The sequence below is a fragment of the Kogia breviceps genome, chromosome 19 (assembly GCF_026419965.1).
Source record: "Kogia breviceps isolate mKogBre1 chromosome 19, mKogBre1 haplotype 1, whole genome shotgun sequence".
Taxonomy (NCBI): domain Eukaryota; kingdom Metazoa; phylum Chordata; class Mammalia; order Artiodactyla; family Physeteridae; genus Kogia; species Kogia breviceps.
In genome coordinates, this window is record NC_081328.1 from 23,142,528 (window position 1) to 23,164,728 (window position 22,201).

Genomic DNA, 22,201 nt, shown 5'->3' on the forward strand with positions numbered 1-22,201 from the left:
GGGTCCTAGAAGGAAAAGAGAGAGAGAAAGGACCAGAGAAAATATTTGAAGAGATTATAGTCAAAAACGTCCCTAACATGGGAAAGGAAATAGCCACCCAAGTCCAGGAAGTGCAGTGAGTCCCATACAGGATAAAACCAAGGAGAAACACTCTTCAGACACACAGTAATCAAATTGGCAAAAATTAAAGACAAAGAAAAATTATTGAAAGCAGCAAGGGAAAAACGAAAAATAACATACAACAGAACTCCCATAAGATTAACAGCTGATTTCTCAGCAGAAACTCTACAAGCCAGAAGGGAGTGGCAGGATATACTTAAAGTGATGAAAGGGAAGAACCTACAACCAAGATTACTCTACCTGGCAAGGATCTCATTCAGATTCCACAAAGAAATCAAAAGCTTTACAGACAAGCAAAAGCTAAGAGAATTCAGCACCACCAAACCAGCTCTACAACAAATGCTAAAGGAACTTTTCTAAGTGGGAAACACAAGAGAAGAAAAGGACCTACAAAAACAAACCCAAAACAATTAAGAAAATGGTCACAGGAACATACATATTGATAATTACCTTAAACATGAATGGATTAAATGCTCCAACCAAAAGACACAGGCTTGCTGAATGGATACAAAAATAAGACCCATATATACGCTGTCTACAAGAGACCCACTTCAGACCTAGGGACACATACAGACTGAAAGTGAGGGGATGGAAAAAAATAGAAATTAAAAGAAAGCTGGAGTAGCTATACTCATATCAGATAAAATAGACTTTAAAATAAAGAATGTTACAAGAGACAAGGAAGGACACTACATAATGATCAAGGGATCAATCCAAGAAAAAGATATAACATATATAAATACATATGCACCCAACACAGGAGCACCTGAATACATAAGGCAACTGCTAACAGCCATAAAAGAGGAAATCGACAGTAACACAATAATAGTGGGGGACTTTAACACCTCACTTACACCAATGGACAGATCATCCAAAATGAAAATACATAAGGAAACAGAAGCTTTAAATGACACAATAGACCAGAAAGATTTAATTGATATTTATAGGACATTCCATCCAAAAACAGCAGATTACACTTTCTTCTCAAGTGAGCACAGAACATTCTCCAGGATAGATCACATCTTGGGTCACAAATCAAGCCTCAGTAAATTTAAGAAAACTGAAATCATATCAAGCATCTTTTCTGACCACAATGCTATGAGATTAGAAATCAATTACAGGAAAAAAATGTAAAAAACACAAACACATGGAGGCTAAACAATACGTTCCTAAATAACTAAGAGATCATTGAAGAAACCAAAGAGGAAATCAAAAAATACCTAGAGACAAATGACAATGAAAACACGACAATCCAAAACCTATGGGATGCAGCAAAAGCAGTTCTAAGAAGGAAGTTTATAGCTATACAAGCCTACCTCAAGAAATAAGAAAAAGTTCAAATAAACAATCTAACCTTACACCTAAAGGAACTAGAGAAAGAAGAACAAACAAAACCCAAAGTTAGCAGAAGGAAAGAAATCATAAAGATCAGAACAGAAATAAATGAAATACAAAGAAATCAATAGCAAAGATCAATAAAAGTAAAAGCTGGTTCTTTGAGAAGATAAACAAAATTGATAAACCATTAGCCAGACTCATCAAGAAAAACAGGAAGAAGGGGCTTCCCTGGTGGCGCAATGGTTAAGAGTCCGCCTGCTGATGCAGGGGACGCGGGTTCGTGCCCCAGTCTGGGAAGATCCCACATGCCGCAGAGCGGCTGGGCCCATGAGCCATGGCCGCTGAGCCTGCACGTCCAGAGCCTGTGCTCTGCCATGGGAGAGGCCACAACAGTGAGAGGCCCATGTACCACACACACAAAAAAAAACAAAAAAACAAAAAAACACAGGAAGAAGACTCAAATCAATAAAATTAGAAATAAAAAAGGAGAAGTTACAACAGACACTGCAGAAATACAAAGCATCCTAAGAGACTACTACAAGCAACTCTATGCCAATAAAATGGAAAACCTGGAAGAAATGGACCAATTCTTAGAAAGGTATAACCTCCCAAGACTGAACCAGGAAGAAACAGAAAATATGAACAGACCAATCACAAGTAATGAAATTGAAACTGATTTAAAATCTTCCAACAAACAAAAGTCCAGGACCTGATGGCTTCACAGGTGAATTCTATCAAACATTTAGGGAAGAGCTAACAGCCTTCCTTCTCAAACTCTTCCAAAAAACTGCAGAGGAAAGAACACTCCCAAACTCATTCTATGAGGCCACCATCACCCTGATACCAAAACCAGACAAAGATACTAAAAAAAGAAAATTACAGACCAATATCACTGATGAATATAGATGCAAAAATCCTCAACAAAATACTAGCAAACAGAATCCAACAGCACATTAAAAGGATCATACACCATGATCAAGTGGAATTTATCCAGGGGATGAAAGGACTCTTCAATATACTCAAATCAATCAATGTGATACACCATATTAACAAATTGAAGAGTAAAAACCATATAATAATTCAATAGATGCAGAAAAAGCTTTTGACAAAATTCAACACTGATTTATGATAAAACCTCTCCAGAAAGTGGGCACAGAGGGAACCTACCTCAACATAACAAAGGCCATATATGACAAACCCACAGCAAACATCATTCTCAATGGTGAAAAACTGAAAGCATTTCCTGTAAGATCAGGAACGAGACAAGGATGTCCACTCTCACCACTGTTATTAAACTTAGTTTTGGAAGTCCTAGCCACAGCAATCAGAGAAGAAAAAGAAATAAAAGGAATACAAATTGGAAAAGAAGAAGTAAAACTGTCACTGTTGGCAGATGACATGATACTATACATAGAGAATCCTAAGAATGCCACCAGAAAACTATTAGAGCTAATCAATGAATTTGGTAAAGTTGCAGGATACAAAATTAATGAACAGAAATCTCTTGCATTCCTATACACTAATGATGAAAAATCTGAAAGAGAAATTAAGGAAACACTCCCATTTACCATTGCAGAAAAAGAATAAAATACCTAGGAATAAACCTACCTAGGGAAACAAAAGACCTGTATGCAGAAAACTATAAGACACTGATGAAAGAAATTAAAGATGATACCAACATTTGGAGAGATATACCATGTTCTTGGATTGGAAGAATCAATAGTGTGAAAATGACTATAGTACCCAAAGCAATCTACAGATTCAATGCAATCCCTATCAAATTACCAATGGCATTTTTTACAGAACTAGAACAAATCATCTTAAAATTTGTATGGAGACACAAAAGAACCCGAATAGCTAAAGCAGTCTTGAGGGGAAAAAATGGAGGTAGAGAAATCAGACTCCCTGACTTCAGACTATACTACCAGGCTACAGTAATCAAGACAATATGGTACTGGCACAAAAACAGAAACACAGATCAATGGAACAAGATAGAAAGCCCAGTGGTAAACCCATCCACCTATGGTCAACTAATCTATGACAAAGGAGGCAAAGATATACAATGGAGAAAAGACAGTCTCTTCAATAAGTGGTGCTGGGAAAACTGTACAGCTACATGTGAAAGAATGAAATTAGAACACTCCCTAACACCATACACAAAAATAAACTTAAAATGGATTTGAGACCTAAATGTAGTACCGGACACTATAAAACTCTTAGAGGAAAACATAGGAAGAACACTCTCTGACATAAATCACAGTAAGATGTTTTTTGATCCACCTCCTAGAGTAATGGAAATAAAAACAAAAATACACAAATGGGACCTAATGAAACTTCAAAGCTTTTGCACAGCAAAGGAAACCATAATCAAGACGAAAAGACAACCCTCAGAACGGGAGAAAATATTTGCAAATGAATCAACAGACAAAGGATTAATCTCCAAAACATATAAACAGCTCATGCAGCTCAATATTAAAGAAACAAACAACCCAATCCAAAAATGGGCAGAAAGGGATTCCCTGGTGGCGCAGTGATTGAGAGTCCGCCTGCCGATGCAGGGGACACGGGTTCGTGCCCCGGTCTGGGAAGATCCCACATGCCGCGGAGTGGTTGGGCCTGTGAGCCATGGCTGATGAGCCTGAGCGTCCGGAGCCTTTGCTCCGCAACAGGAGAGGCCGCAACAGTGAGAGGCCCGCGTACCACACACACACAAAAAAATGGGCAGAAGACCTAAATAGACATTTCTCCAAAGAAGACATACAGATGGCCAAGAAGCACATGAAAAGCTGCTCAACATCACTAATTATTAGAAAAATGCAAATCAAAACTTCAGTGAGGTATCACCTCACACCAGTTAGAATGGGCATCATCAGAAAATCTACAAACAACAAATGCTGGAGATGGAATGCAGAAAAGGGAACCCTCTTGCTCTGTTGGTGGGACTGTAAATTGATACAGCCACTATGGAGAACAGTATGGAGGGTCCTTATAAAAACTAAAAATAGAATTACCATATGATCCAGCAATCCCACTCCTGAGCATATACCCAGAGAAAACCATAATTCAAAAAGACACATGCACCCCAATGTTCACTGCAGCACTATTTACAATAGCCAGGTCATGGAAGCACCCTAAATGCCCATCAAAAGACGAATGGATAAAGAAGTTGTGGTACATATATACAATGGAATATTACTCAGCCATAAAAAGGAACGAAATTGGGTCATTTGTTGAGACATGGATGGATCTAGACTGTCATACAGAGTGAAGTAAGTCAGAAAGAGAAAAACAAATATCATGTATTAACGCATGTATGTGGAACCTAGAAAAATGATACAGAGGAACCAGTTTGCAGGGCAGAAGTTGAGACACAGATGTAGAGAACAAACGTATGGACACCAAGGGGGGAAAACCACGGTGGGGTGGAGATGGTGGTGTGCTGAACTGGGCGATTGGGATTGACATGTATACACTGATGTGTATAAAATTGATGACGAATAAGAACCTGCTGTATAGAAAAAAGAAAAAACTAATACTAAACTTTCTTTGGGTTATTTGTATGGAAATATGTTAATATAAATGTTTCAATCATTACATGAAATTCCTAAAAATCTTTATGTTCTGGTATAATGTTATAAGTCATAATTCTAATTATTACTTTAAAATGTATATCTCAGAAATAACTAAATTTCCTTGTCAATTGCATTATTATGAACTTTCATCAAATCTTTAACCGTGGTCATTTTTAAGTCTTTTGTCATTTACAGACGGTTCTGGGTGTACTCTGATGCTTTTGCAAAAATGTTCCTATAAAAGGGTTTCATCTTCAAGGAATTCATGGAAAAGACTGACAAGTACAGGTTTCTGGTAACTGACTATACTGCTGAACTGAATGAGTAAGCATTTTCAGAACTCTAATGGAAAACTGATAAATTCATAAAAGTGCTAACAAAAGATCAAGATGAAAAAAAATTAATTACATGGGACTGAGTGAACTGATGAGGATGATTACAATTTTTGTGACTTTCTGTTTGAATTTTTTAAAAATGTTAAAAAGAAAAAAAAGAACGGATGTCGAATTTTTTTAGAGATGTCTTTTTAATTCCTTTACTGTTTACTAACAGATTTCCCAATATTGACTACATTTCTACAAAATCAGTGTCATTTTTTATACTTTTAATGTAATGTGGGACTCCGTTTGATAGTAATTTATATTTACATCAATAATCAAAAGTGACTGTTTTTAGTGCTATCTTTGCTAGATTTTATCAGTGTTATCGTGGCTTCATAAAGAGAACTGGGAAACTTTATGTGTGAACTAGAACAACTTTAATAGCAGATCCTCTTGAAAGTGGGAAAAAATTTACCCATGAAATAATGTGGGCCCGGAGCAATTTTTAAAGAACTAGCTCTCTGGTAACTTTGTTTTGGCTTTCAAATTTATTTTGAAAATGGAGATAACCCAAAGGTATATCTGTGATTATTTACTTTTCTCATTCCGGATTTTGTATTTCTGTATCATCCCTTTTTTCCTTTATTCAGCTAGAATAGTTTAGTCTACCGTTTTGGTTTTCCCTTCCAAAGAACCAGCGCTTATAATTTCTGACTATTTTTTCCCTTTTAATATATTAATATCAGTGTAACTTTATTAAGTCTGTTTTCCATAGGTTTATTTCATTGTTTGCTTTTAATACTCTAAAGTATTTAATTTTTATTCTTTTTCAGTTCAAGATGTTTTCTCATAAATTTGGCTTTGGCCACCTCCCATTGACATCAATATACATTGATCTCATTATGTTATTTCCTACATAATATGTAACTGTTTTCAATTTCCTCTTTGATACAATAAAGTATCCAGAGTTGCAAAAAATAATAATAATAAAATAAAATAAATAAATTTAAAAATAAATAAAAAATAATTTTTGAAAAATTTTTGCCAATTTCTAGCCCCACTCCCCTACACAGAGGTTGGGGGCTGAAGCTGCAAGTTCCAACCCTCTAATCACGCTTTGGTTTTTTTTGGTGACTAGTCCCCATCCTGGAGGTAACTAGGGGCCCGACAAAAGTTGCCTCATTAGAAAAAAAGATGTTCTTATCACTCACATTACTCAGGAAAACTACAAAGGATTTAGGAGCTTTGTGCCAGGAACTGGGACAAAGACCAAATACAGATTTCTTATGCCACAATTACTCTGTAAGGAGAGAATATGCTAGTTATGGGCTTAATTGTACCCCGCCCCAATTAATGTTCTGAAGCCCTAATCCCCAATGTGACTGTATTTATAGTTGGGGCCTTTAAGCAGGTAATTAAGGTTAAATGAGGTTCTAAGGGTGGGGCCCTAGTCAGATAGAACTGGTGTCCTTATAAGAGGAGAAAAGAGACACTCTCTGCATGCACACAAAGGAAAGCCCATGTGAGGACACAACAAGAAGGCAGCCACGTACAAGCCAGGAAGAGAGCTAGCACCTTAATTTTGGACTTCCAGCATCCAGAGCTGAGAACATAAATTCGGTGCCCCAAAGCTGCCAATATGTCTATTTGAGGGCCAAATCAGGGCAAGCAGCATTTCACCTGTACTCCACACTCCAAGACTGAATGCATCCACGCTATTCTAATTCCGTTCACCTTCCCACCTGAAAGTAGTTTAACTTCTTTGGAGCTAAAAGAATCCTACCAACATCACTTACTAGTTGCATAGCCTTGGGTAAGTAATTTAAGTCTCTGCATTTGAGTTTATTTGTAAAATATCCCCATTCCTATTTTCATGCCATCCTTAAATGTCTTTTGTGTTGCTTTGGCGGACTCTCGGTTATTTATTTTCTCTACTTCAAAAAACAATTATATATAATTGTCCTGCACAGAGTCTGGCACATAGCAGGCACTTAATGTTAGCCTCTTCACAACCTTTCCATGAATGTCTCAATTTTCCAAAATAATCATAGTCAACACTACCCAAGTATTCACTTACAGACACTTGTTTTCCGTATTTCTATACTATAGAAGAGATTGCACAACTGATTTCTACAGGAGCATCCACAGAAAAATCTTATGTTGGATAACAAAAATAAATTATTTTTGATCAATGCAAACAGTTTGAAAAGTACCAAAAGGACAATATGTTAAAATTTATTACAGGGTAGGGATTTCCCTGGTGGCCCAGTGGTTAAGAATCCGCCTGCCAAGGCAGGGGACCCAGGGGCGATCCCTGGTCCGGGAAGATCCCACATGCCACGGAGCAACTAAGCCCATGCGCCACAACTACCAAGCCTGCGCTCTAGAGCCCGTGTGCCACAACTACTGAAGCCCACAGGCCTAGAGCCCGTGCTCTGCAACAAGGGAAGCCACCTCAATGAGAAGCCTGGGCACTGCAACGAAGAGTAGCCCCTGCTCGCTGCAAATACAGAAAGCCCACGCGCAGCCAAAAATAAATAAATATATATATATTTTAAAAATTATTACAGGGTAATAAAACTCTAGCCAATGTAGGTAGGGTAAGAGGAAATAATCATTTTTAAGGAGAGCAACTTTTCACAGTTTAATGAGGTAGCATGAATTTTGGAAATTTGTTACTAAACGGTGTCAGTCAGCTTGCTGGATGTGGGAATGAATCCAAAGTATTACTAGCCTGTTTAAAAGACTGCAATCTCCTCAAAAAGGAATCTAGCACATGACGTATTTTGACATTCAATGCAGCCTTGTAGTGAAACTGTTGTAATATCAATTTGAACAGCATGCATCTAAGTTAGTTTTGTTTCCAAGAACGAAATTGTTGAAATAAACTCTATAGGTCTGTGAATGGGATGAGAAGACAGAAATAGAAAAGAAGCATAACTCAAACATCAAATTATTTTCATTGTGAAGATATATCTAGATGCAAGAAATGCTTTAAAAGGCTGTAACTAGCAGATTTTAAATACAGCTGAAGCACTTAAAATCTAAGGTTGATATTAAAACGTGGGGTTTTTTTGTTTGTTTCTGGCAGAAGTGCTCAGAAAATACTGCTAAAATCAGCTCACAAAGGTTCTTTGTAGGCTGTATATCCAGTGTGCTAAGACTATAATACTCCATTCATTTTAAACATTAGCTACCCTTGTAATGCAAAAACAATGTAAAACTAAATTACTGTGAGTTCGCCAAAGCGACACAAAAAACATTTAAGGATGACATGAAAATGGCAATTCACTGAGTAATATAAGATTTAATGGAAAATTTACCAAGATGAAAATAAAAAGAAAATATAGTGAAGCCAATGATTCTAATTTTCTTCATCACTGAATTCCAAAATAAAATGAACACACTTCCTTTTAAGAAAATCATGTGTGGAATCTTAAAAAAAAAGGTTCTAATGAACCAAGGGGCAGGACAGAAATAAGGACGCATAGTAGAGAATGGACTTGAGGACATGGGGAGGGGGAAGGGTAAGCTGGGACGAAGTGAGAGAGTGGCATGGACATATATACACTACCAAATGTAAAACAGATAGCTAGTGGGAAGCAGCCACATAGCACAGGGAGATCAGCTTGGTGCTTTGCGACCACCTAGAGGGGTGGGATAGGGAGAGTGGGAGGGGAGGAGATATGGGGATATAGGTATATGTATAGCTGATTCACTGTTATAAAGCAGAAACGACACACCATTGTAAAGCAATTATACTCCAATAAAGATGTTAAAAAGGGGCTTCCCTGGTGGCGCACTGGTTGAGAGTCCACCTGCTGATGCCGGGGACACGGGTTCGTGCCCCGGTCCGGGAGGATACCACATGCGGCAGAGCGGCTGGGCCCGTGAGCCATGGCCGCTGAGCCTGTGCATCCGGAGCCTGTGCTCCGCAACGGGAGAGGCCACAACGGTAAGAGGCCCGCGTACCACAAAAAAAAAAAAAAAAAAAAAAAAAAATGTTAAAAAGAAAATCATCTATCCAAATGATTCTACTTTCTTGCAAAAATATCAAGTTAGCTTTCTCAATCATACAAGGCATATAAAGATATCCAACTTGAGAATAATATATCTTTTGGTAACCTTTCTTGCTTTCAGAGTGTGTGTCCTTGGTTGGATTATTTAGTACATTCAGTCACAGACTGTTCCAAAATAGCTGTAGATTTCCTTAAGACCGTTAAGAAGCTGCAATTTATTCTTGGAAACTTAATAAATAAATACTGTAAGCAAAGAGTAATATATCTTGACCAGTGAGGTTTTGATATAGTTTTCTGCTTGTGCAGGAGTATAAAGACAAAAATAATTCCAACACCATGCACAGTATCAGAGTGATTATCAGATCATCTGGCTTTGAGAGCCAGAGAGTATCTATCACATGGTAGCGACAGTTTAACAATGTGTTCTCTGAAAAGTCATTATTTGAATGAGAATATATAAAAAACATTCCTTGAATCTTTCTGAACTTTTCTAAATCTTTGGGAAATTAAAAAGTTAAAATCCCAAGTTAGGTAACAATTAAAAGAATTCAAAATCTCCATAAATCTCCTAATAATGGGTTAGCAGGTTATAAGTGTATATTTTTCTGGCCTAAAATATCCCTCAACCTAAGTAAGTGAAGTATAAAGTATATTCAACTCATCATAGTCTAACTGTTGAAAAAGGCCACTGCTCCAAACCTAATTTTTAATTAGATAAAATTTTAAGTAGAAGTCCAAATTTTAAAAAGATACAACCTGGAAGACACTTTAGGGACTCCTTTTTTGTGAGTCTGATAGGTTTTGGGGAAGGTTTCTTCATCTCTCACTTTCCAATATGTAAGAATATCTTATGTGCCTATGCGTAAAAACATGATTTTATTTTCACAGGGAAAATGCATAACTTGTAAAATTACAACTTGAAAAATCCCATTTTTCATTTTCTCTCAATCTACTTCTTAAATGTTCATTCACTTTTTCATAACTAGTGCAATTTTAGCAAAACATTTTCACCAAAAAGATGAGGGGGTAAGAGTAAGGTCAAGAATTAAGGTAGTGGGCTTCCCTAGTGGCACAGTGGTTAAGAATCTGGCTGCCAATGCAGGGGGACACGCGTTCAAGCCCTGGTCCAGGAAGATCCTACATGCCGCGGAGCAACTAAGCCCATGCGCCACAACTATTGAGCCTGCACTCCAGAGCCCGTGAGCCACAACTACTGAAGCCCGCAGGCCTAGAGCCCGTGCTCCGCAACAAGAGAAGCCACCTCAGTGAGAAGTCGGTGCACTGCTACGAAGAGTAGCCCCCACTCTCCACAACTAGAGAAAAGCCAGCACTCAGCAATGAAGACCCAACGCAGCCAAAAATAAATAAATAAATATTTTTTAAAAAAAGAATTAAGGTAGTAAAAGGAATAACAGTCTAGATTTGGGACATTCAGCTAACTGAGAGAACTTCGGAATGTCATTTCACACCCCTATTCTCCCTTTCATCATCCAATTATCAGGCACATAGAGTAAAAGACTGCCATAATTTTCCTTCTCTTCTAGTAGTCTATGAATCCTACCCAGCCCAAGGCCAGGGTTTTGGATTTCTGTAATAACAACTACTTCTGTATAGTGAGTTATAGGCTGCATATAGATTAGCTAATATGATGCTAACAACACTTTGTAGGAAACCATTATTTTTACACTTGCCTTCTACAAATGAGAAATTGAGGGCTCAAAGGGCCCCAAAACAGCAACTCAGTAGCATATCAATGGCAAAGTAAGAGTTCAACCTCACTTTCCCAAGTCCAAATTCAACGTTTCTTCTACTACGCAAAACAGTCTGATGATAGTATTTTCAATTCTCACCAAGTAATTCTGGAGTCACAGAAAAAAAAAAAAAAATAGTCCTAAAGGTTTAGCTTGTCCTAGTATTTACAAATGTTCCCCATTACTAGAATTAAGAGAACACTCATCTCCATAGGTTCTCATTACTCAAACTGACTCACTTGTAGGTTATTACTGTTTGTATATTTCTCTGACAAAATTTTACATTCAGATTGCTTAATAGACCTCACTATTTTATTGCCCCTAAATACCTGAGGACTATAAACTGGTCTATACAAGTCATTAATATGAAAAGTTAAGTCACAGAATATTTTCAAATGACAAAGGTACATGCTTCAGATTACTTCTATCAAAATAAAGGATGTAATCCAGATAATTCTAAAATTTATGATTTACAAAACAGATTTTGAAATTTGGACAAAGGTATATAAATCAGAAAGAAAAAGACCAGAGATAAACTGTTCTAAAGTTAGGGAGCATTGAAACAGTACTTGATAGAACCAAGTCCAAACAGGCCAAATATGTAAATAATCAAAATAAACATGAACATATTAAACTCATCACTTGAAAAAGATTGCAAATTATATTTTTAAAAATTCCACCCTTTTTAAAATAAGGATAAAACAAGTTGAGGACTTCCCTGGTGGTGCAGTGGTTAAGAATCCGCCTGCCAATGCAGGGGACACGGGTTTGAGCCCTGGTCCGGGAAGATCCCACATGCCGCAGAGCAACTAAGCCCGTGAGCCACAACTACTGAGCCTGCGTGCTGCAACTACTGAAGTTTGCGAGCCTAGAGCCCGTGCTCCACAACAAGAGAAGCTACTGCAGTGAGAAGCCCGAGCACCTCAAGGAAGAGTAGCCCCTGCTCACCATAACCAGAGAAATCCCGCATGCAACGAAGACCCAAAGTAGCCCTAAATAAATAAATAAATAAATAAATAATTTTTTTTTAAAAGGTTGAAAATAAAACAAAAGACAAAACTCATTATTAGGGAAAGAGAACAATGATAAAAGGGTCAACTCACCAGGAAGATACAACAATTCTAAATTTGAATTCACCTAATAGAATATAGCATCAAAATTTACAACATAAAAATAGATAAAGATACATAGATATATGAATAAATCCAACATTATATTGGGAGATTTCAAAGCAACTGTTCATAACTGATATTTCAAGCAAACAAAAAACAAAAACAAGACATTCAATAAGATAGAAGATTTTAACAATAAAATTAAGAAATAAAATATAGGGGGCATATGTATAAAATTCAGCATCTGACAATTAGAGAATACATATTTTTTCATAAGCCACTTATCATAATTAAGCCAAGAAATAAGTCACAACAAATTCCAAACAATGGGCATCACAGGCCACATTCTCAATCCAGAAATTAGGTCAAACTTTAGCAACAAAAATATAAGATTTGTACACAATTAGAAGTTAATGCACACAGTTCTAAATAACTCGGGTCAAAATAAGAGAAAATTGAAAAATGCTCAGAACTACTAGAACTAATAGGTGAATTTTAGCAAGGTCACAGGTTAAAGGTCAAAATCAATACTCTATTATATACTTGGAATACACAGAAAGTTAAATTTTTTAAAAGTTCATGTAGTCCCCAAATTGCAGTTTTATGAAAGATGCCAAAATATTCCTTGCATGGTCATTTCAACATAGGCTTTTGGCAGAAGTCTAAGGACATAATGTTAAATAGATTTCTATGAAAGCAGAAGAAATACAGATTAATTTTGTAATTTGGGGGTGATAGTAACATGAACAAGGATAGACTAAATAACTGCTATGCCTTTTAGAGTGTCCACTTAGCAAACGACGAAAGAAATGTTGAAGACAACATGTTGTAAGACTCACAAACCTCCTGAGATCTTTTGTTTTCATTAATTCAGAAAGTATTTACTGATGTCACAATGTATACACTTGTTCTGCATGTGGCCTAGAAATATTCATGAATATCTCATTTTTAGATGATCCTTAGGTATTTATTTATGATTTATATATCCATTTGGTTCTAAGGAAAAATTATGCTTATTGTCAATTCAATCTCTGAGGTATATAAATATGTGTGTGTGTGTATATATATATATATATATAAAATTCTGTTTTCAACTACTGTTTTTATGAGATTTAGATTTAGATTTTCACCTATACTAAGGTGAGGATATACACTTAAAAAGAAAAAAATTCAATAAAAATGTTCTGTGGGTCTAAAAAAAAGTTCATGTACTTAGAGGGACTTAGAGGTAAGTTTGACAAAATACATACAAGACCTATTCTAAAAAAAATTTAAAAAGAAATCACAGGGCTTCCCTGGTGGCGCAGCGGTTGAGAATCCGCCTGCCGATGCAGGAGACACGGGTTCGTGCCCTGGTCCGGGAAGATCCCACATGCCGCGGAGCAACTAAGCCCGTGAGCCATGGCCACTAGGCCTGCGCGTCCGGAGCCTGTGCTCCGCAATGGGAGAGGCCACAACAGTGAGAGGCCCGCATACCGCAAAAAAAACAAAAAAAACAAACAAACAAACAAAAAAAGATATCACAGAGGGCCTAAATAAATAGGAAAATACATATCATGTTCATCATTTGTAAGTCTCAATATTGTTACTATGTCAATTTCCCTCAAGCTAATGTATAGCTTTAATGCAACCTCAACCAAAACTCAAGCAGGCTTTTTTAAAAATTAAAAGTGACAAATGGATTCAAAATTATATGGAAATGCAAAGAATTTAGAATAGCTAAAACAATTTGGATGAAGAATAGAGGTGGAAGACTTGCACTAATTGATTTCAAGTCTTGCTTTACTATAAAGCTACAGTAATCATGACAGTGTGGCTTTGGCAAAAGGATAGATATAGATCAATGGAACAGAACAGATTAATACAGAAATAGAACCACATACATAGGATCAACTACTTTTCAACAAAAGTACAAGGCAATTTAATGGTGAAAGGAATATCTACTTCAACTGACTATTCTTATGAAAAACATGCACAATGACCCTCTCTCATATGTAACACCTGATTTGAAATGGATCATAGATCTAAATGCAAGAACTAAAACCATAAAGCTTCCAGAAAAAAAAAAACAACACAGGAAAAATCTTGGTGATCTTGGGGTAGACAAGTATTTCTTAGGATTTAAAAAGCATGCACCATAAGAGAAAAAAATGTATAAACTGGACTATAACAAATTTAAAAACTTTTGCTCTTTGAAACACATTGTTAAAAAAGGTAAGCCACAGAATGAGAAAAAATACTTGCAATACACATATCTGACAAAGTTCTCGTATCCAGACTATATCTATCTCTCTGTACATATGTTAGAGTAATAAATAATGAAGATGTGTTTTATAGGTATGGTGATAGACAAACCGACCAAGAAACAGAAAATGTGGCTTCTCAAGAGATTCTTGTATATTTGGAACTCTACATGACAGGGATGGCAAGATAGATCAGTGGGGAAAGGAGAGACTGTTCAAATTGATTATCCATAAAAGAAAAGAAAATCTGGATCCCTACTTTGAACCACGCACAAAATTTAATTCCAAATGGGCTGAAGATTTAAAAGTCAAGAAGCAAAACTTTCAAAAGAAAACGTAAATGCCCTTCTGCCTTGGGGTAGGAAAGGATTTCTTGAGACATACGTAAGAGCTGACCATAAAGAAAAAGACTGATAAGTTGGACAACACTGAAATCAAAATTTAAATTCATTACAAGATATCTTAAGTGAGAAGACAAACCACAGAAACATATAACTGAAAAGGACTAGTAGGCAGATAATAATTTTAAATTATTAAGAAAAAGACAAATAATCCTACAAAACTAAAACAGGCAAAAGACATGAAGAGGTATTTCACAGCAGAGGATCTACTTGACCTCACTGACATCCTAAAAACATAAACCAAGATCACAATGAGGTATCATTTGTATCCATTATCTTTCTTTGGTAAATTTTTATTGGAGTATAGTTAATTTACAGTGTTGTATATCCATTATCTTTTGCTATGTTTAACAACGTAGCTCCAAAACTTAGCAACTTAAAAAAATCACTTAGTATTTCTCATGATTCTGTGAATTAGGTTGGGCAGTTCTGCTCTGGGCTAGCTTGGCTCTTAAGCTAGGCAGGTCTAAACTGAGATGCCTTGTTTTGGTCCAGCTAGTCCTCTATGCCCCAGTACGTTAGCCTGGACTTTTTCCACATGATGGGCTCAGGGTTCAAAAGAACAGTAAGAGAAGACAGGACCCAATGTGCAAGTGCTTTTCAAGTCTCTCCTTGTGTCACACTTGCTGATGTCCCTTTGGCCAGAGCAAGTCACACAGCCAAGTACAGAGTCAAGGGGTGGAATAAGAGACTCTAGAAGTAAACTCATATTGCAGAGGGGTATGCATACGATGATGAGAAGAATCTATAATCCACTACATCACTCTTTACCTGCATTCTTTGGCAAGAATTAGGAAGGACGACAATAGCAGAGTTTGGGAAACAACTTGTAAAGCTGAATATTGGCATACCCTTGTTAGAATTCTATGTCTAGGTATATAGCCAAAAGAACCTCTTGCACATGTGAAGAGCCAATATGTACAATAATATTTTTAGCAACATTGGTCTTAATAGCAAAAGCTATAAACTACTCAAATGTCCACTGTCAGGAGAACAGATAAATAAATTAACGTACAATGAAATAATACACAGCTGTGAAAATAAATTTTTCATTTACTCATTTAACAAATATTTACTGAGTACATACTATGTGCCAGGCACAGTGTGAGATGCTAGAGACACAGCAGTAAACAGACAAATATTCAAACATATTATCAGATAGTAGTAAGTACTACAAATGAAAAATAAAGAAATTTGGTATGTGTGCATATGTATGTGTTTGTGCACAATATTTAACAGGGTGGATGGAGAAGCTTTCTCTGAGAATCTGACATCGGAAAAGGACCATGGAAAAATATGGGGAAGAGCTCTGTAGGGAAAGAAAAAAAAGAAATGCAAAGACTTTGAGGCAGGAGTCTGTCTGACATGTTCCACTTACCAATAGTTATTAAGGTTACTGATAAATTCAAACACTTAAGTTTCTAAAACTTACAGTTTCATAGATATAGAAATACTATAGATACTCTCTGATTATTTTAAAAAATTAAAGAAAATTCCTCTGTCCTATAGAAGCAGTACTAAAAGCTCCTCTAGGGAATTCCCTGGCAGTCCAGTGGTTAGGACTCCTCCATGTTCTCACTGCCAAGGGCCCAGGTTCGATCCCTGGTTGAGGAACTAAGATCCCACATCCACATGCCACGTGGCGTGGGGACCCCCCTCAAAAAAACCCTCAAAAAACGAAATATGCTATTATCATACACCTACCAATCATACTCTGTACTATCTCTGTAACTTCCTATAATTACTTTAAAGTAAAAATTGAAAAATACGTATAAAAAATAAAAAATAAAATCTCCTCTAAATAGATCTTAAAAACTTATAAGGAGCAGAAGAATCTTGTATATTCGCTTGATTAAACGCTTTTCAAATGTGAGGACCTGAAAGTTTCTGGAAGGAACCAGACTCAAATGATGAGGTTAGCAGTAGCTAGTCAGATCAACCAATTCAACCTTACTGGACTTTATTCTGTCCTCATATAGAGCAGAGAGCGGCATTTGACAGACCTGACCATTTCTTAAAGAGAGTTCTGAATAAGCAAAGACTTCTGCATGCTCTAAAATAGAAAAAAATTTTTTTTTTCGGTACGCGGGCCTCTTCTCACTGTTGTGGCCTCTCCCGTTGCGGAGCACAGGCTCCGGACGCACAGGCTCAGAGGCCATGGCTCACGGGCCCAGCCGCTCTGCGGCACGTGGGATCTTCCCGGACCAGGGCACGAACCCGTGTCCTCTGCATCGGCAGGCGGACTCTCAACCACTGCGCCACCAGGGAAGCCCTAAAATTTTTTAAAAATGAAAAATCTTGCTTCCCTCTGTCCCTCATCTGTCTAGTACTCTCTAGGTGGAACCACTTTTATGAGTTCTGTGTACCCCATCATTCTTTCTTTAAACACTCCTTTGTCTCCTTTGCCAGCTCTCTTTTACCTGAACTGGGACCTCTCCTCTTCCCTGTTTCCCCCAAGTGACTTATCTAGCCGCACGGTTTAAAATACTAGCTTGAATTTGTACTTTTCGTCCTGACCTCTAGATTGGAATACCTAATAGCAGCACTTAGACGATTCCTAGGCACCTGAAATTTAACACGTGCTTTTTTCTCCCTCCCCAGCCCTCTTCCTGTAACAAACCTGGTCCTCCCCAAACCTTACCTCTCCCACTACTTGGCACAACCATCCACCAAGTTACTGAATCCAGAGGCACAGCCATCCTTGACTCTTCTCAATTCCTTACACCTCACATCTAATCCAGGACCAATCCTATTCCGATATATGTAGTATCCACCCACTGCTCTCCACTTTTTTGCCACCACTCTGGTCCAAGTCATTTTCATCTCTCGCTTGGACTCCTCAATGGACTCCTAACGTCTCTCTCCATTTCTACTCTTGTCCCCTTCAATTCATCCTTCACACATGAGCAAGAGTAAAATACTTATAAATCATACTACTCTCCTACTTGTAACTGTAGAATGACTTCCTAATTACACTCAAAATCAAATCCAAACTCACTTCCATGGCCTGCAAAGCTCTACATAACTTGGACCATGAATGTTTCCTATCTCATCTCATGTCACTATATTCTAGGTGTACAATACTAGAGTCTTTTTTTCGCTCCGCGGCATGTGGGATCTTCCCGGACCGGGGCACGAACCCGTGTCCCCTGCATCCGCAGGCGGATTCTTAACCACTGCGCCACCAGGGAAGCCCCGATACTAGAGTCTTAAACAAGCACATATTCACATTAACTCTCTCTCAGACCCTTGATTGTTTCCTTCGTAACATTTATTACGCTGTGCTTATTCTCTCATTTTTGTATTATTATTTTTTCTCTCTGTCAGGCTCCTAACTAAAATACCTATTAGTTTTTGTTTCCCACTGTTTTTCCCAGAACCTGGTTGGTAAAAGGCTTAAGACACAAGATGTTTGTTCACTGATTGGATGAATGAACAGATAAATATGACAATAGATATCACTGCAAAATAATCTTCTCATGCAAAGAAAGTGCTAGAAGACATTGTTAAATATCAAACCCCCAAATTTCAATTCTCAAATTCTGTGTTGTGGCTTACACATATAATGTAAACTGTTAATAACACAAAAAGGTTGAGATAATGGCCTACAAGAATGACTCATTTGGTTAAGAATCCCGTATATGTTGTAAAACATTCACAAAATGTGAATGTATACACATATATATACTTACTGAAACTTCATTAATAATGAGCAAACAATAATCGAGTAAGCAGGAACACAAAGATATGCTTTCAAAAGAGGGCTGGAAAAAGTTCTTAGCAACTGCACAGTAGGCCACATGATAATGATGACATAACAATCATGGTTAACTATATGCGAGGCACTGTTCTAAATGCTTTACTTAAGTCTATTCACTTAACCCTAACAATAAAGGTGTGTACTAACTTCAATATCTAGGAGGAAACTGAGATAATAAGAGGTTAAGTAGCTAGACTAGCCCAAGGGTTGCACAGTAGTAGACCTGGAATTTGAACTAAGGCAATCTAAATTCATAGCCTAGGCTCTTAACACTATCTACGTAGTCCTTCCAGGAAAATCTGTAAAGACCAACGTTTTATTAATGAACCTCTAGAACAAGAGAAAACACCACGGTGACCTACTAAAAAGATTTTTTATTTCTGGAATACTGACAAACTCTTTAAATTATAGTCAGAGACTAAACAAGTTCTGTGAAATCAATGGGAGCAAAAGGATTCTCAATAAGACAAAAAATAAACTCTTCTACAGTGGCTATTTACTCAGAATGAAATAATTATATTAAAATTACAAATAGCTTGGGAAAATTTTTTATCAGGAGAAATTATTATAAGTTTAAATTATTATAGTTTCCTCCTACTCATTAGCAAGGACACTTACTCAGTAGAGACATGTGTTACAAAGATCCTCTGTCTTTTCCACTTGCCAGAAAGAAGACACCTTGATACCTGATAGTAATGAAGCATGAACTCAGAATAACTATTCTGAAGAACAGAACTTCTTTCTATCCTTATTCCATTCCACCACAAATTTTGCCAAGCATAGTTTTTGTTTTCCTAGAATTTACAAGACTGAAAATCAGGTAAAAAGGGAAAAAAATGTACATACACACATAGATCCCTTTAATACATAAGAAAACCATTTTCATGCAAACCAGGAAATACCGCGAAACCAAATAAAGATGCCTGGAGACAACCTTAGCAGAAAGAAAGAACACTTGGGACCTCATTTCCAGTTCAGGCTCTGGCACTACCTAAGCCATATGACCTCAGGCAAGCCAATTACTGATTGTTTCTGGGCCCTAATTTTCTCCTCTGTTAAATGAGAAGAATCTAACTCTGTGTTCACAGAGGTTGCTTCTAATTCTAAATACTGCTTTCAATAGGTTTCAGTGAAATAATATAAGTAAGGCTTTAGTTAACTATATGTAAGCTCCCAAAAGTTCAACTTCCTCTGCACTTGGAAATTCTTAAGTGACAATACCTGATGGCCAAAAAGGATCAAATTTAAACTCCCAAATGCAAAGCTAAACTCATTCTGAAGTCACCTACTTATAAACCAAGGTGACTAATACAGTGGATTACAGTTTCAAACTATTCCTGATTAGCTTTTATTGTGTTCAAAAGGAGGGCAAAGATCATCTCAGAAAAGTGTGTGACAAATTGCAGATAAATAACACACTTGATATAAAACATCAAATTCTGAAATGATGCAAAGTAACAGTATTCAGCACTGATATATTTCCTGCTTTCAGAGTAAAATGACAATATCACCATACTGTCATTTACATAGTGATTTCACATTTACTATCTCCCTTCATCACTGTGACAGTCCTATGAAGTGAGCAGTACTTTAATCAACACAATTCAGATCAGCTCAGAAAGTTAGGTAACCTGCCAACCTATGCTCAATAAGTGTTGGAACCCGGATTCCAATCTAGGTCTTCTGATTTAAAGTTTAATGATGTTTGCAATCCTAAAAAGTGGTAATTCAAGCCAAAGGCAGGAAGAAGTTGGAAAGTGAGAAAATTTGAATAATCAGTCCCTGGATAACTGGACTGAACAAAAAGAATATAAGACCAGGTGTGGCAGTTATAAAGTAAAAAAGCAAATTTACCAGCTGTTAAAAATAATAACAACTAATTTATATAATTCCACATCTTGTTGCCTCGTTTCAAAGACAAGTGTGAAAAAATTTTCTAACTCAAAAATAAGAACAATATGTAAATAAACAACACATTGATTAAACTAGCTATAAAGCATTAAATTGCTAAAAGGTATTAAATCATTTACTGAAGTATTTCAGAAACTTGGTTATTCTGGACTGTGAATCAAGGAATTAAACTATATTAATCAAGCAGGATATATTCTTCAGAGGAAAAAAAACGCTCCAGTATTTTAAAATAACACAGGCTAAGAAGTAAAATATAAAAGATTTCTACTGTAGAGTCATTTCACACCTACACAAATTGGCTACATTTGTCTGGGTACCACCACCTCTTCCAAAGGTCAATAAAAAAATAATCTATAATGCATAAAATGTTGCCTAGTAAATAATAGTTTCTTACTATCATCATTTATTCTAAGAATACACAACTAAAATCAGGGCTGATTATAATACAATTAATAGGTAGTAGCAGAACATTAAATTCTCTATCATTACAACATTAGAAATACTTGTACGAACTTCTCCAAAGGATCAGTGCAATCCGTCTACAGAATTTCTGACAAGCCCCAAAGGAGAATTGAAAGACATTAAAGTTAGGAAAAGGAGCTATGTTGTCAAGACAGGTAAACAGTGCCAAAACCTATATGAGAGTTTTGCATAAATTTGCAGGAAAACGAAAGACAACAGTGCAAAACTTACTGGAGGTCACAATCTTAAGCAGCGTGACACAGGGTCACGTATGGCTTACTGAAAGTTTAGAGATTAAGCTAACCTTCATGTTTTATTGCAAATACCTCCACTGTAAAGAAATACAGGGGGTCAGGGATTTGGAAAAGGCAGAGAACGCTAGTCTTCATGAAAGTAGTGGGAAATAACGTGAAGGTCCTCTGCAAAAGATCTACGGAGGGAAGGCCCCATTCCCTCGGCCACCAACGCTTTAGAAAGCACTTGCACGTCTGAATTTTGTTGGATACAAAATGGAAACAAAATAGAATCATGCGCTAGTGGTTGGCGGGGGGAGGGGGCAAGAAACCAACTGACAAATGCTGAGAAACAGCTTGGTCATCAGCAGGGAAGACCTTCCTCGTTTACTCTAAGGTCCTAGACACCCGGAGAGGAAGAGGAGATGGGTACTCTACAGAAGCTCAGAACGGCTTCCAAGTTCGCCGCGATGAGAGGGAATGGTTGGGAGTCCAGTACGGGTGGCCAACCACGGGGAGGTGTCCCAAATAATCTCCTGCCAGACTGAGACAGAGTCAGCAGCGCTCTAAAGCACTGCTTGAAGTCGAAATCACGGTGCCCTAGATATGCACAGTCTAAGTGCAGAAGAAGCCAAGCTCTGAGGATAGCCTCAGGCGTCCGTCCCCAATTCCCCGCTCTTGCTTACCTACCCGCTCTGACTGCGGCTTCTCCGGATCTCCGGATCTCGGATCCTGGAAGCGGCTCGCGCCTGACTCTCACACCCGCCGCAGGGCTCCGGCCAACCGGAACTAGCTACGTCACTTCCGGTCCGTTTCCCCTCCGGGAGACCGCCTCCAAAAGAAAAACGTTCCCCACTCCTTTCGTCCACCCCTGCTGATCGTCACGGGATTTCAGTTCGAGTCTGGGCTAGGGACTTGTGGGCGGGGCGAGAGGAAGAATGACTGTTCTCTTCGCGGTT

General features: G+C 37.5%; 1 protein-coding gene across 3 annotated transcripts in view; it reads right to left on the bottom strand.

Moving 5' to 3' along the window:
• VMP1 (vacuole membrane protein 1) overlaps positions 1-22,186 on the bottom strand; it is a 134,067-nt gene extending 111,881 nt beyond the window's left edge. The window contains exon 1 of one of the 3 annotated variants that reach the window (XM_059047752.2): positions 21,933-22,186. Coding sequence is in view for 1 of the 3 variants with exons in the window: in XM_067020452.1 (XP_066876553.1) it covers positions 19,255-19,267 (13 nt within the window). In the remaining 2 variants the exon portion in view is untranslated. Of the gene's footprint in view, positions 1-19,254; positions 19,431-21,928 lie in introns of those variants that run through there. The other 2 variants (XM_067020453.1, XM_067020452.1) reach the window with 2 other exon arrangements.
• Between the last annotated feature and the right edge of the window lie 15 nt (positions 22,187-22,201).